The sequence below is a fragment of the Danaus plexippus genome, chromosome 24 (genome assembly GCF_018135715.1).
Source record: "Danaus plexippus chromosome 24, MEX_DaPlex, whole genome shotgun sequence".
Taxonomy (NCBI): Eukaryota; Metazoa; Arthropoda; class Insecta; order Lepidoptera; family Nymphalidae; genus Danaus; species Danaus plexippus.
The window spans coordinates 1,175,390-1,188,643 of record NC_083552.1 but is presented as its reverse complement, the minus strand read 5'-3'; the positions used below and the strand labels follow the sequence as shown (position 1 = coordinate 1,188,643).

The 13,254-nt window shown below is 40.4% G+C and overlaps 1 protein-coding gene across 4 annotated transcripts in view; it reads left to right on the top strand.

Moving 5' to 3' along the window:
* Positions 1–11,925, top strand: part of LOC116775907 (inositol 1,4,5-trisphosphate receptor) — a 50,058-nt gene extending 38,133 nt beyond the window's left edge. For all 4 annotated transcript variants that reach the window (XM_061524198.1, XM_061524196.1, XM_061524197.1 and 1 more), the window contains 19 exons: positions 141–252; positions 478–577; positions 2,424–2,564; positions 2,753–2,968; positions 3,417–3,524; positions 4,070–4,212; positions 4,808–4,988; positions 5,353–5,582; positions 5,814–5,912; positions 6,271–6,408; positions 6,524–6,716; positions 7,269–7,391; positions 7,754–7,926; positions 8,174–8,338; positions 8,522–8,699; positions 9,019–9,245; positions 9,478–9,643; positions 9,747–10,072; positions 10,157–11,925. In XM_061524198.1, coding sequence (XP_061380182.1) covers positions 141–252; positions 478–577; positions 2,424–2,564; positions 2,753–2,968; positions 3,417–3,524; positions 4,070–4,212; positions 4,808–4,988; positions 5,353–5,582; positions 5,814–5,912; positions 6,271–6,408; positions 6,524–6,716; positions 7,269–7,391; positions 7,754–7,926; positions 8,174–8,338; positions 8,522–8,699; positions 9,019–9,245; positions 9,478–9,643; positions 9,747–10,072; positions 10,157–10,249 — 3,112 coding nt within the window. In that variant the 3' untranslated portion in view covers positions 10,250–11,925. The remainder of the gene's footprint in view (positions 1–140; positions 253–477; positions 578–2,423; positions 2,565–2,752; positions 2,969–3,416; positions 3,525–4,069; positions 4,213–4,807; positions 4,989–5,352; positions 5,583–5,813; positions 5,913–6,270; positions 6,409–6,523; positions 6,717–7,268; positions 7,392–7,753; positions 7,927–8,173; positions 8,339–8,521; positions 8,700–9,018; positions 9,246–9,477; positions 9,644–9,746; positions 10,073–10,156) is intronic.
* The last annotated feature ends 1,329 nt before the right edge of the window (positions 11,926–13,254 follow it).

Sequence of the window (13,254 nt, the reverse complement as noted above, 5' to 3'; positions counted from 1 at the left end):
GCTGTAGGTAGTGCCTGTTTAGTAAGGATTTACTAAACAGTTGCATCCATATTGAGTGTTTTCGGCAAATTTTCAAATAATGTAAAAATACTACTCTTGTCAGAGCATTGTCTTGATTGGACCGTGATAAACTCTTTCAGATTGATTCGTCACACAGAGAAGCTGCTGGAGGAGAAAGAAGAGAAGTTATGCGTGAAAGTGTTGCGGACATTACGAGAGATGATGGCCACCGACCCTGAGTACGGGGAAAAGGTCATTAACGTTCTCTACTTCATGTTCATTAGCACTGATTTAGAAAAATATTAATATTTAATATTAGATACATATATTTCTCTGGTTTAGCTATCCAACAAGACTAATATATTTAAAGCCTTGCTATACTCTTTAAGACTAATAAATTATTTATATCAAAAATGTTTGAATCCTTGTACGTACTCGTAATCATGTGTACATACCAATGCCTCTTGTATATAACAGGGTAATCAGTTACGTAGTAAGTTGTTGTCCCAATACTTCGTCCGTCGCCGCAGCGAGCCACGGCCGAGCAGCACGCCACTCGTCGCTCACGGACCTGGCGGTGAGGACACACACACGCACGAACGCACACAAACACACACACGCACGAACGCACACAAACACACACACGCACGAACGCACACAAACACACACACATATGCACGAATACACACACACAAATAACAATTATAAGTAAACGAGAACAAACATACATAGACAACTGTGTTTACACTTACACAAAAATGCACCAAATTTCCACACAAGCTCTCACATCACACACAGTTCATTTGAGGTTAATTTCATGATAAGCGTTCTGAGAGAGTTAACATCAGCGTCACTACAAGGAAGTGAAGTTACTCCATTATAGAAAACATGATGTTATCAAACTAGTTTGCACTTTAGACTTAGAGACAAGACACCGACATATAGAGATGGTTTAATAACGAGAACAATAAAAATAATAGTTTTATTTAATGGGCCTTATTTTGTAAAACATAACATGATAAAAATATACGAAAAAAACAGAAGATTACAAATCGATTTGTAATTTATGCTTTACGTAATAAGGTCGAAATCGAAACGGTAATGGCTGGTGGTATTTTAATATATTACATATATACAAAAAACATATAGAATTGTGTTAATAAATGCATTAGAGCTTTTGACTGCCAGGTTATATTAAAATATGTCCAGCCTTACAGTGTTAGTGATGAGTAGATTTTTTGTTTTCCATTGCGCATGCGCAGCTGGTACGGTACCGAGCCAGCTGAACAGAGGTGGGTGCTCATACATATAACACTTGCTTTGTGTCACGCTGCACGGTAGACTGAGGGTGTGCATGTGTGTGTATACCGGCTTACGGCCCTTCAGTTTCTGCTATCTTCTTATTTAGTACTAATAACGACACCTGTAGCCAAATACCAGCTATTGTCAGCGGTTTTGTTCGTACATAAAATACCCTTATGCACGCGTTATCATCAGTGTGGGGATTTCTTCGGTTTATCGAGTAGTTCTTCATCACATCCAGAATTGGTGACATTGAAACCACCTGAGGACAATGCCCTTTGTTAGAAGTGTGTAAGCGTAACAAACATTAAAACGAATTAAGAACTCCCTTCTTGCAGTCCTTGTACGCTACCTAGCTAGTAGTGGTAGAAGTAATTAGTCCTTGTAACCTACTTACATAAGAGTGAAAGGCCCTTCAAAATTCGTCCAGCCGTTCTAGAGATTAGCTAAAACAAACAGACAGACAGAGAATATTATAAAATGACTTCTTGATGTAGGTATCGCATATAATTTTAATTTTTTAAATTTGAAATCACAAAAAGAAGTTTCAAATTTTATTTAATATAGAAGTTAACTTAAAAAAAAATAACAAAAAATAAAAGGACATTACATAATCTAAAATATTATATCCTCTCTCTATAGATTCCATCCTTTAACAGCTGCTGTGGACTCAGATAATCGTTGTACTCAAATCGTTGTATTCAAAAGAAAATAAACATACTAACTTATACTCAACTGAGATTTTAAAATAAAAGCAAATATATCGACCTGTTATTATTGTCCTATATTTATATATCATATTATTTAACTCGTGTTATCAATCCAGCCAGTATGTCCAAGTATGTTATGAATTTCGCTATATTTAACAAATAGTTTGTATGTGTTTTCATTTTCATTTTTTATGCCATACATTATGTACTTACATATTAAAAATTGCCTTACCACCGAGCTGAAAATGTTTAAATTAGAAATACCCTTAAATAATTCCTTTATATTGTTCGTTTTGTTTTTGCAACAGCTATAAAACCTCCCAAACTCCTTCTTTGCAACACTAAGTTTCTCTCAGTGTATGTCATTTATTGTGCATAAAATTGGGGTGTTAATATAATTTCCGTCAACAGCCAAGGTGTTGCTGCGGACCGGTCAGTCTCTGGCTCAGGTGCAGGAGCATCTCGACAGAGAAGGCGCCTCCGACCTGGTGGTGGAACTGGTCATGAACTCCATCAACAGACCCGCCATCTTCCTCGAGGCCATACAGCTCGGTCAGTCTTTACAAGCACCGGAAGTGACAATCTAGCCCCACTTAATCCCTAAAAGCCTTTTACTGCATTACGAATATTTAAACCCCTTTCGAGAATTACTTCTGTAATAATAAAGTCATACCTAGAACCACCGGTTATACCTTGTTTTACCAGAAAGTTAAAGTATCTTCATTACCTATCCATCACAGGAATCGCACTTCTGGAAGGAGGGAATCCTATTATCCAGAACAGTATATTCACCAAGCTGCAGAACGGTGAGATATCGCAGGCGTTCCTGAAGGTTTTCTACGACAAGATGCGGGAGGCGCAGCAGGAGATCCGGTCCCTGGCCGTCTCCAGCACCACCACCACCACCACCAGCGACAAGAGAACCTCCACCGACAAACAGAAGACTACCAGCGACGGTAACACTCACCGTATATGGCCACACTGATACACTTATATCGTGGATACGTTGAGGGATCCTCATTACCTCATCATTTATCACTAGAATTTATAACTACTCGGTTAGATTATTTAAATAATTATCATGTGTTCCCATTGGCGTTGATCTAAGACCTCTGACGGAAATGTAACTGGAAGGTACTTCTATCAGAAATTAGTTAATCCGTAACACCTTTGTCATCCACAATGATACTAGAGTCGGGTAAATAAATACATAGATGCAAAGATACTTTGATACAAATATCATGCTAATTATAGTTTAAACTGGCTTTAAAGTTACCATATAACATACATGTCTTCCAAAGGTATTTTAATGAAACGGGGGCGCCCAACTCCTGAGCTAATAGGACCTATTCTGTCGACATAACATCATTTATATACTAATAAGGCCTTGTACACATGTTTCAGTGAAGGGTGTGTGTCAGCCGGTGGTGGGCGAGGACATGGACGAGGAGGTGGCCAGCGCCTGTGGCACCGCCGTACACGCATACTCGGACGTACACACCATGTCGCATGGTACGTGCCTATATACAGGAGGTTCAGAGTGTCTAGAATAATATATTTTAGTTCTGTTGTTAAATAAATCGTTTTCTACACCTGTATACAGAATCCTTTAAGTACTTTTCTATGAACATCCTAAATTGAAAATTATAAAGTAATTTATGCCTCACCTTACCTACGTTTTAGTATATATTTTACTTCATCAAAAATAAGTATTAGTTCTCCATATGTGGACTTGTAGCGACTGATTGTGCTTCTTCTTTATCTTTACAATCAATGTTTTAAGAATCAACAATAATAATACTTAATTTCTTTCTATACCACGACACTCGAACTCGGTTCATACTGGAAATATTAAACACACAGAAATAACATTGTTTATATCATATATATTAAAATATAAAATTAAACTCTCAACTAGAGATTCTTATTATAATTTATTTGTTTACATACAAACAACAATTTGTAAAGTATCTTAAATGTGCTGATGACATCCTATATTTTTAAGGCATTCAAAATAACTGTAAAATATAGTATAATCGTATGTACGCTGGTTATAGGCACAACAGTGCTGGAGGAAATAATGGCGGAGAAGAAGCGCGAGGCGGGGAACACGGACGTGCTGCCCGCCAAGGTGGCCGTCATGACGCCCATACTGAGGTTCCTGCAGCTGCTGTGTGAGAATCACAACCCTGACTTACAGGTATACATAGAATAATAGGTGTAGACAACCCTAGCGCTAGAAATGAACATTATATATACAGGGGGTTTCTTGTAACTATCACAAGACGTCTAATAATGTAATAAAAAAAATACCAAAACAGTTATTAAACTACGCTCCTATTTATTCCTAAAATTATCTTGGCGTCCATAAGTTTTTTTGATATATATATTATATTTTAATAACTCTCATTTCCAATTTGTACCGTTCGCTGCCATTTTCTCCATATAGTCAATTTATAAACATATATTTTTATTATTCAGACCCATCGAACTAGTTATGCCTCATTTAAACTAGTCTGAAAATTTATACTTTTTTTTAAATTTTATACACTATTTTTTAATCTAGCTGCAAACTAATGCAGTGGGGAGATTTTATACTGTAGTTATAGTGTATCAGCTGATACATGTGTAGACAGTCTTCATTGACTAAAGTCTAAATAATAAGTCTCTAACTAATAAGGTGTAATTAAACGCCTTGTCCCCTCTATACACACCTACCTATACAACCACAGAATGGTAGAGCTTTATTGAAACCCTTAGTAGTTTTTGGCATAAAACTATTGTTATTTTTATAGAATCTACTCCGCAACCAAAACAACAAATCAAACTACAACTTAGTATCGGAAACGCTGATGTTCCTGGACTGCATCTGCGGGTCGACGACCGGTGGTCTCGGCCTGCTCGGTCTATACATCAACGAAGGGAACGTGGCACTTATAAACCAAACATTGGAGACCCTCACTGAGTACTGTCAGGGTGTGTGCTGATATGACTTAGATTGACACACAGTAACATACATACAGAATGGTTTATTTATAGTTAATATTAATGTATTAAATATAGTTATTCATCTGGTAGATATTGATAAGAACAAAATAAGACAAGAAGTGTTTTTACTATAAATTATAAATTAATACATAAGATTTATAAAATACTGTCTATATATATAAACATTTATTTTGTAATAAAATTTTCCCTGTTACGTTTATTCTAAGACGATGCCTGTTAATTTTATAATATCCATCGGACATACCACTTAGATTGTGACTTTGTATAAGATGATGATGAATAACGAAATATAAGAGTAATATTTGTATATAAATGACTGTTTCTGTAACAGGTCCCTGCCACGAAAACCAAAACTGCATAGCTACCCACGAAAGCAACGGTCTGGACATAATAACGGCTTTGATACTGAACGACATCAATCCCCTGGGCAGGACGCGCATGGACCTCGTGCTGGAGCTCAAGAACAACGCCTCGAAACTGCTGCTGGCCATCATGGAGTCCAGGAACGACTCGGAGAACAACGCCGAGAGGATCCTCTACAACATGAACCCCAAACAGCTGGTGCGTACGTTATACGTACTGTTTACTCGGTGTCCGCAGGCCTTGCTTGTCTACAAGTAGGCGTTTACAGCAAGACGAGCCGAGCATGTTATGTGCGACAATCTCATGTGTTTAAAATATAATATATTACATTTTCCGTATCTGGTGCGTCTTCCCATCCGATTGAACACACACTTATCAAGCTGCTGTTCCTGTTAAGGAAGCTGATCAATATTTTATTTTCCCGTGCAGGTAGATGTCGCTTGTTCCGCTTTTTACCAGGAGAACTCCCTAGACGCCGACTCCGACTGTGAGGAGGACGCGCCCGTCCAGGGAGTGTCCCCCAAGGAGGTACTGAACCTACGCTGTACATTTTGATACATACATATAATATAAATAATCTATATGCAGCAGATATCACAGTCAGCGTATGATAATAATTGGTCGATTATAAACAATTGGGCATGGTTTAGACAAATATCGGATATATGACGCGTATTTATTAATGTTTTTTACGCGCTGAATCTTCCACCGCGTCTGTCCGGGGCGGTCGCTGTATAGTGTGTGGTAATCAAAACCTGAGACATAGATAACAAAATAATAACTACGTACAGCGTAAACGAAAATCATAGTTTTATTTTAATGGAATAGATTTGAAGGTGATCAACTGTCCCAGAGAGTATCTCTTACCTGGTCATTATATATGTAGGTGGGGCACAACATCTACATCCTGTGTCATCAGCTGGCCGCCCACAACAAGGAGCTGGCGGCGCTGGTCCGAGCCTCGCCCACTGGCCCCGCCGCGCCCGCGCTGCAATACTACCGCACGCATACTGCGCAGATCGAGGTACAGCGACATACACGTACTTAAAGCAGCTCATATGGAACATCGCTGACAAACTATGAATATTATATGTTCGGAAGTGTACGTATGTAGTGATCGCTTGTGGCCTGTGCTGCAGATAGTGCGCACGGATCGCAACATGGAGCAGATCGTGTTCCCCATCCCGGAGATCTGCGAGTACCTGCCGGCGGACAGCAAGCATCGCGTGCTGCAAACGGCCGAGAGAGACGACCAGGGCAGCAAGGTGGCCGACTTCTTCAGCAGGCTCGACAACCTGTTCCACGAGATGAAGTGGCAGAAGAAACTACGAGGTCCGCACACTTATACTATACATACACATACCTCTCATACTGTATCGTCAGGGGGGGATAGGGCACTTCCTAGAAGCAACTTTACAGGCAATGAATGAATTTAATGACTTTTAAGGGGCTAATAAATTGAACATAAATAATTGCCAACTGTGAAAAAACCTTTAATTTAAAAATATTATTAAGTTTTTAAACATTGTCTGTCACTCTGCCTCTACTGTAGATAGTTACAAGACTCGGCACGCTATACCACCGTTAAATTTCTTCTGCTTCATTGCGAAGTATCTGAACATGTCATATACTCGGTGCGCCCGCGACTTAATTCGTGCGAAATAGTTATTGTAACATTTAAATTAATTTTTTTTATATAAATTAGCTTATGTTACTCCTTATTACTTACTGTTTGCCAGTGAATGTCTTGTAAAAATCGATTTCGATGGTTCAGATGTTGGATGGAACGAGCAGACACACAAACATACTAACAATGCATTAGTTCGCCAGTACAAGGAGCCAGTCGTAATGTACTCACTCGCTCACAAGTCCGTCCTCCCGCAGGTCAGCCGTTCCTGTTCTGGGTGTCGTCCTACATGTCTCTATGGAGCAACATATTATTCAACTTCGCAGTATTAATTAATGTCATCGTTGCTTTCTTTTATCCATTTCCCGAGGAAAATCCGAGTGAGTAGCTGACTGGGTGATTAATATTTATTTCTGTACCTTTACTGATGTTTCTGACGACAAACGAAATATGTTAGTGCTTTTGTGAGAAATTATGTCGTCGAGCAGGAATTGTAACCACTTCTTTAACAACTACAGCTTTTTAGTATATCCAGAAAACGCTGGACTATCAGTTTTTGGGAATGAAGGCATTATAAATGTGTCTGTATACTAGTATCTTCTCACGGACTCGTCTGTCGCAGTTTTATTAATCATAGAAACGAGCATTAAAGTACTTTATGTTATTCCGGTACTATCTAGAATCTAGATGAACAGGTAACGAATGTTTAGTGGTGTTTGTTAACGTGCGCGGTGTGTGTCAGAGCTGGGCCCCCACTTGTCGCTGGTGGTGTGGGCGGCGGCGTTGGCGGCGGGCGCTCTGGTCACGTGGCTGCCACGCGGCTCGGGGGCGAGGGCGCTACTCGCGACCGGCATCGTCAGGCTCATCTTCTCCGCTGGGCCTGAGCCCACACTGTGGACGCTGGGCATGCTCACTGTATGTGGACACACTCACGCACACACACAGATAAATCTGTATTAAAACTTAATGATATTTGTGGATTGAGTACTAAATTTTTAACTGTATAAAATATTTGTTACTCCTTTCGTAACTCTAAGAATTACTAAAAATCTTAAGCTACATCATGTATGTCCTGTAAATGCTGAAACGAGGTTAAGTACACATATAGTATATATATGTATGTCCCGGGTTGTTATCATGTGTCTACCATCCCTGTTTACAGATAGTGGTAAAGGGCATCCACTTGGTGAGTATCATGGGTAACCAGGGCACCCTGTCCAAGTCCACGCGCCACGTCATCACAGACCCTGAACTGCTCTACCATGGGGTCTACCTCGGCTTCTGTTTCCTTGGAATTTGTTGCCATCCATTCTTCTTCTCCGTTCTGGTGAGTTCAATGACATATATGAAGTAATTTCGTTATTTACCTTATTAACGACTTGGCGATATTTATCTTTAGTACTGTTAATGCAATTAAGGATAGCATTACTTTTGGTGACATCGAACCAACATCACCCGACGTTGTAATAAATTAAAAATGTCATATATAATGAAGGTATGTAATGTCCAGTTACTAGACATCGTGTACCGCGAGGAGACGTTGTTGAACGTGATGAGATCTGTGACTCGCAACGGCCGGTCCATCCTGCTGACGGCCGTGCTGGCGCTGGTCCTGGTCTATATGTTCTCCATCGTAGGCTACATGTTCTTCAGAGACCACTTCCTCGTCAACGTCGATAGACTAGACGGTATGTGACACGCACACACACACACACTGTGCCTGTATACTCTATGCCTAGTAATGTAACAGATGATTAATACTCTTCCTGTGAGACCTTCATGATGCATTCAAATAGAACATTATTTACTGCATTTCCTTCGTATATTTTATTATTCTCCTCCAGTGTTCGGAATAACGATGACTACGAACAAATTGAAACTAAATATGTATATAATTTTATATAAAAATAGTCGCTACTGTTCAGTGTCAGTAGTGAGTGGTGATGATGCGACGTACACTTTGAATAAGTAAGAGAAGTTATAAAAATAATAATATAATTGTTACAGATGACAACGATCCTCGCTACGAGAGTGAGGCGTGTTCGAGCGAGTCGTGTCGCGTGGGGCCTGACCCCGCGGCTAAGTACCTCCGGGGGCCCCGGTTCGTGTCGGTAGGAGGGGGCCTGAGAGAGAGAAGCTGCGACTCACTCATCATGTGTATAGTGACCACACTCAACCAGGGCCTCCGGAATGGAGGGGGCATAGGGGATATACTGCGGGCGCCTGCTAGCTTTGTATGTACTCCTGTACACATGTAAATGTACATTATTAATAAAAATATTACAAACACTGGGATGAAAGGCGAGAAAATAATATATTCACATACACAAGGAGATAATAAGATATGAATATATGAAATTAAATCTGCTTTCAATACAAAAATCCTGTATTAATCCAGGTCTTTATCACTTATCAATAGTTCGCTGAGTAAGTAGTACTAATATACTCTCCCCCCCCTCCCCCCAGGAACCGCTGTTCGTGGCGCGCGTGGTGTACGACCTGTTGTTCTTCTTCGTGGTCATCATCATAGTCCTCAACCTCATCTTCGGTGTGATCATCGACACCTTCGCGGATCTCCGTAGCGAGAAACAACAGAAAGAACTTATATTGAAAAACACCTGCTTCATATGTGGTAGGTGGTAGTACACAGACGCCTGGAGGAAGAGAACCAGTTGATGTTGAAAATATAATAGCGTTTTAATTCATTTAATATATTATTACAACATCGGTTTCAGGGTTGAACAGGTCAGCCTTTGACAACAAAACGGTCTCCTTCGAGGAGCACATCAAGAGCGAGCACAACATGTGGCACTACCTCTACTTCATGGTGCTGGTGAGGGTCAAGGACCCTACAGAGTTCACCGGCCCCGAGAGCTACGTGCACTCCATGATCAAGAACAACGACCTCGAGTGGTTCCCGCGCCTCCGAGCCCTGTCCCTGGTTGGGGGCGGGGAGGGGGAGGGGGGCGAGCTCGAGTTGCGTAACCTGCACCTACAGCTGGAGAGGGCGCAGGTCGCGGTCCGAGCGCTTTCAGACCTGCTGACGGACCTGCGGGATCAGGTAATGACCTGCCGACTGTAGAGTCCATAACGTTGGTTTGAAAATTACAATATAATTATTATATAATGACTGTATCATCATCAGATGACGGAGCAACGTAAGCAGAAACAACGCATCGGGCTGTTGAACTCGACCTCGGCGTATCTCCAGAACCTGCAGATGAACCTGCCGCCGTGAACGACACGCCGCACACACAGACACACACACATACAAATAACACACACACACAGACTTCAACACACACGGACACACAACTAGACGCACACTAACAGAAACACATCCTCGTGTAAGGCGGTGTGTGTTTCCAGCCGTCTCTCGGAAAATATCGCACAATACAATGTTATATGTACTCTAACTTCAATACGAGAGTCGCAGCGACCGGCGACATATATACGTAAAGATTCTAAAATAATTATATTAGGTCATAAGATATAATAATTTATATTTCGACGTAGGACAAACGTTTCGAACATTTGACTAGAAAAAAATATTGAATAAAAAAAAAATATAGTGTTCCAAGCAGAGGTCGCCGAGTCTCGGGACACGGAACTTCTATGACTAAGCCAAAAAGCAATAATCTCCTCGAAGACATCTTATTGTATGTTGTTCTTCGAGTATTCTATATACAATTATATTCGTAAATTAATTATTATTATATCATCAAAGGGATCGCCGCCATGTTTGAAATAATTTTAGATTTCGTTTATAGTTTCAGTCATTGAATATATAAACAAGATGGCGGCGATTCACGCGGAGAACTATGTTATAAGGGTTATTGATGACGTAGTTCTCCGAAACATGGTTGTTAATGGGGAGCCGAAATGGACTCTAAGACATATGTATAAGGTCGCGAATGGTTTGATATAGTTCAATACTATACTAGATCTGTTTTCTCTTCAATATTCTATTATTATTTACAGTTTTTTTTTTCTTATCTCGCATTTTCTATAAATTTTATATTTTTAATTTTATTTTTCAGTTATTAAGTAATCGCGTTACATTATGTGTAAGGTTGTTGATGAATTATTTAATAGCTACCCGCGAGAGCTCCCCGGTCACTAGCGGACGTGCAATATGAATTAGCTCAAAATCCGTTACCTATTAACTATATTTAGGTATTTTTTATATTAAGATCTGATATCTTTATCTCGTTTCATGTTTTCTAGGTTATATGGGGTAGTTGTAGTGTACATTAAGTTTTAATAATTTTTACATATATATATATATATATTATGACGGGATATTTTTAAACGGAATCAGTCGTTATTTTGTCAATAATCAGAGCTGTATGCGTTTAAACCTACGTCACTGATTTTTAATTTGCTGAACAATAACTTTTAGCCGCCATGACCTTGGGACGACCTTCAGTATAGTGCCATTGCTAAAGTACCAATATTATATAAGTAAAACAAAGTTTTAATAAAATATTATAATACTGACACTGAGTAACGTTTCATACGGAGATGTTATTGGTATCGTTACAAAAGATCTTTATATACGTATATTGTTTATAGATACGCATTTTTATTATGTAACTAACATTCCTATTTATATATTTTCATTACTAATTATAATTTTATTATATAAATTTTTTTTAGATAAAAAAAAGGAAATGATCTTGTATACGATTCTTAGTATCAATAAACTTACATAAATGATAATTTTGAATGATCTTTAATTAAAATTTTCTCATGTTCTTAGTCATTGTATACAAACTTTCAAATTTCTCTGTACATTCCTATGTAGTATATATATTATGTAATAAATTGTATCTGAACAAGTGATCACAGATGGCGCTGTGAAGTTTTGTGTGGCTACTCTGTTAACGAAACAATAAAAATATGTCTCAAAAACGGACTTTTATTTCTTAATTATTGAGTGAAGCGAGCGGAACGCCATACTGACGCCTCAGGTCTTTCATCCACGGAGACGATCACAGCAACCGAATGTCTGATAGGGACGAGGTTTTTAGCGTTGGTAAAAATGCTTCTTTGCTGCAACAAAGTCTACCTGCGAAAACTAAATTAATCAAAGGTTACCTCCTCGCCATAGTAGAACATTACGGGATCACTTTCGCATTTACCGCGATGAACCGCTGGTTGACGATGAACGATGAATGTGTGACCAGCCTGCTCCATCAGCTCGTCACAGTCATGGCAGGCGCGAGTCACCTCTTTTCTATCCATGACCTGTAAGTACCTGCACAAGACGGAACGTTAATGTTCCATGTCGCCGATTGTTCCACCGATCGAAGTGTGGGCTAGCGGTGAGGACCCTCGACCATATGGAATCACCGTAGAGGGCCATACGCCTCACTATACAAGCGTGGAGTCGCCGGCATCGCTTCTGTGACCCGAGGATATTGAGCAGACGTCTCCCGAAGGAAACCGCAGTATTTCCATGTTTCGGGGCCAACAGGGAGGAATGGCCCTCGATTCTCCATCTGTCATTCAGGTTGAGGCTCAGATATCTTATCTTTTTCCTCTGCCACCTCCACACCCTGTATGCAGACATACGCTTGACGAGGGAGACTCCGGCACGGACCATGAAACAGGAGGGCCTCTGTCTTTGTTACAGGGAACCGCAGCCCTAACACTCATATGCTACTAACTCAGCCGATACTGCGAGTCGAGCTACCTCCCCAATGTTCCTACACCGAGGAATGAGGAGCGTGTCATCCGAATAGCAAAAGACCCTCGTTCCTCGAGAAAAGGACAGCGGAGTATCCACTCACGTCCTAAGTTCCGCAAGACAGGCCCTTGATGTTAAGACCGTTCTCGGGGCGAATTTGGCTAAGATCTACCTTCTCTGCGGCATAACCCAACATTTGGGCGTACGTCACCCCTTTTGCCCCCGCCTCGCTCTGCAGAGTTATAAGAACTGCTGTAGAGCGATGCGATAAAAGCTTTGGTTTGGAACGTGATTTTGTGGACCCCTTATGCCTCAGTAGGGTTTTTGGCTCCGGCTTAGATTGCGTCTTTTGCGACTAGTTTCAAAAAGGCGCCGATGGCTGGAAATGGAGGGAAACAGGGGGCTGGACAATTTTGGTACTCTGCTTCACGACGGTCGTCCATTCTTCCCCTTTTTGATTGGAAGAGTGGACAGACTTCGCCGGGGTATGTAGAATAGCAGATACTGCAGCTGTTCGGGCAATCCCTGCCGTGTCTTCTGTTGACGCAATA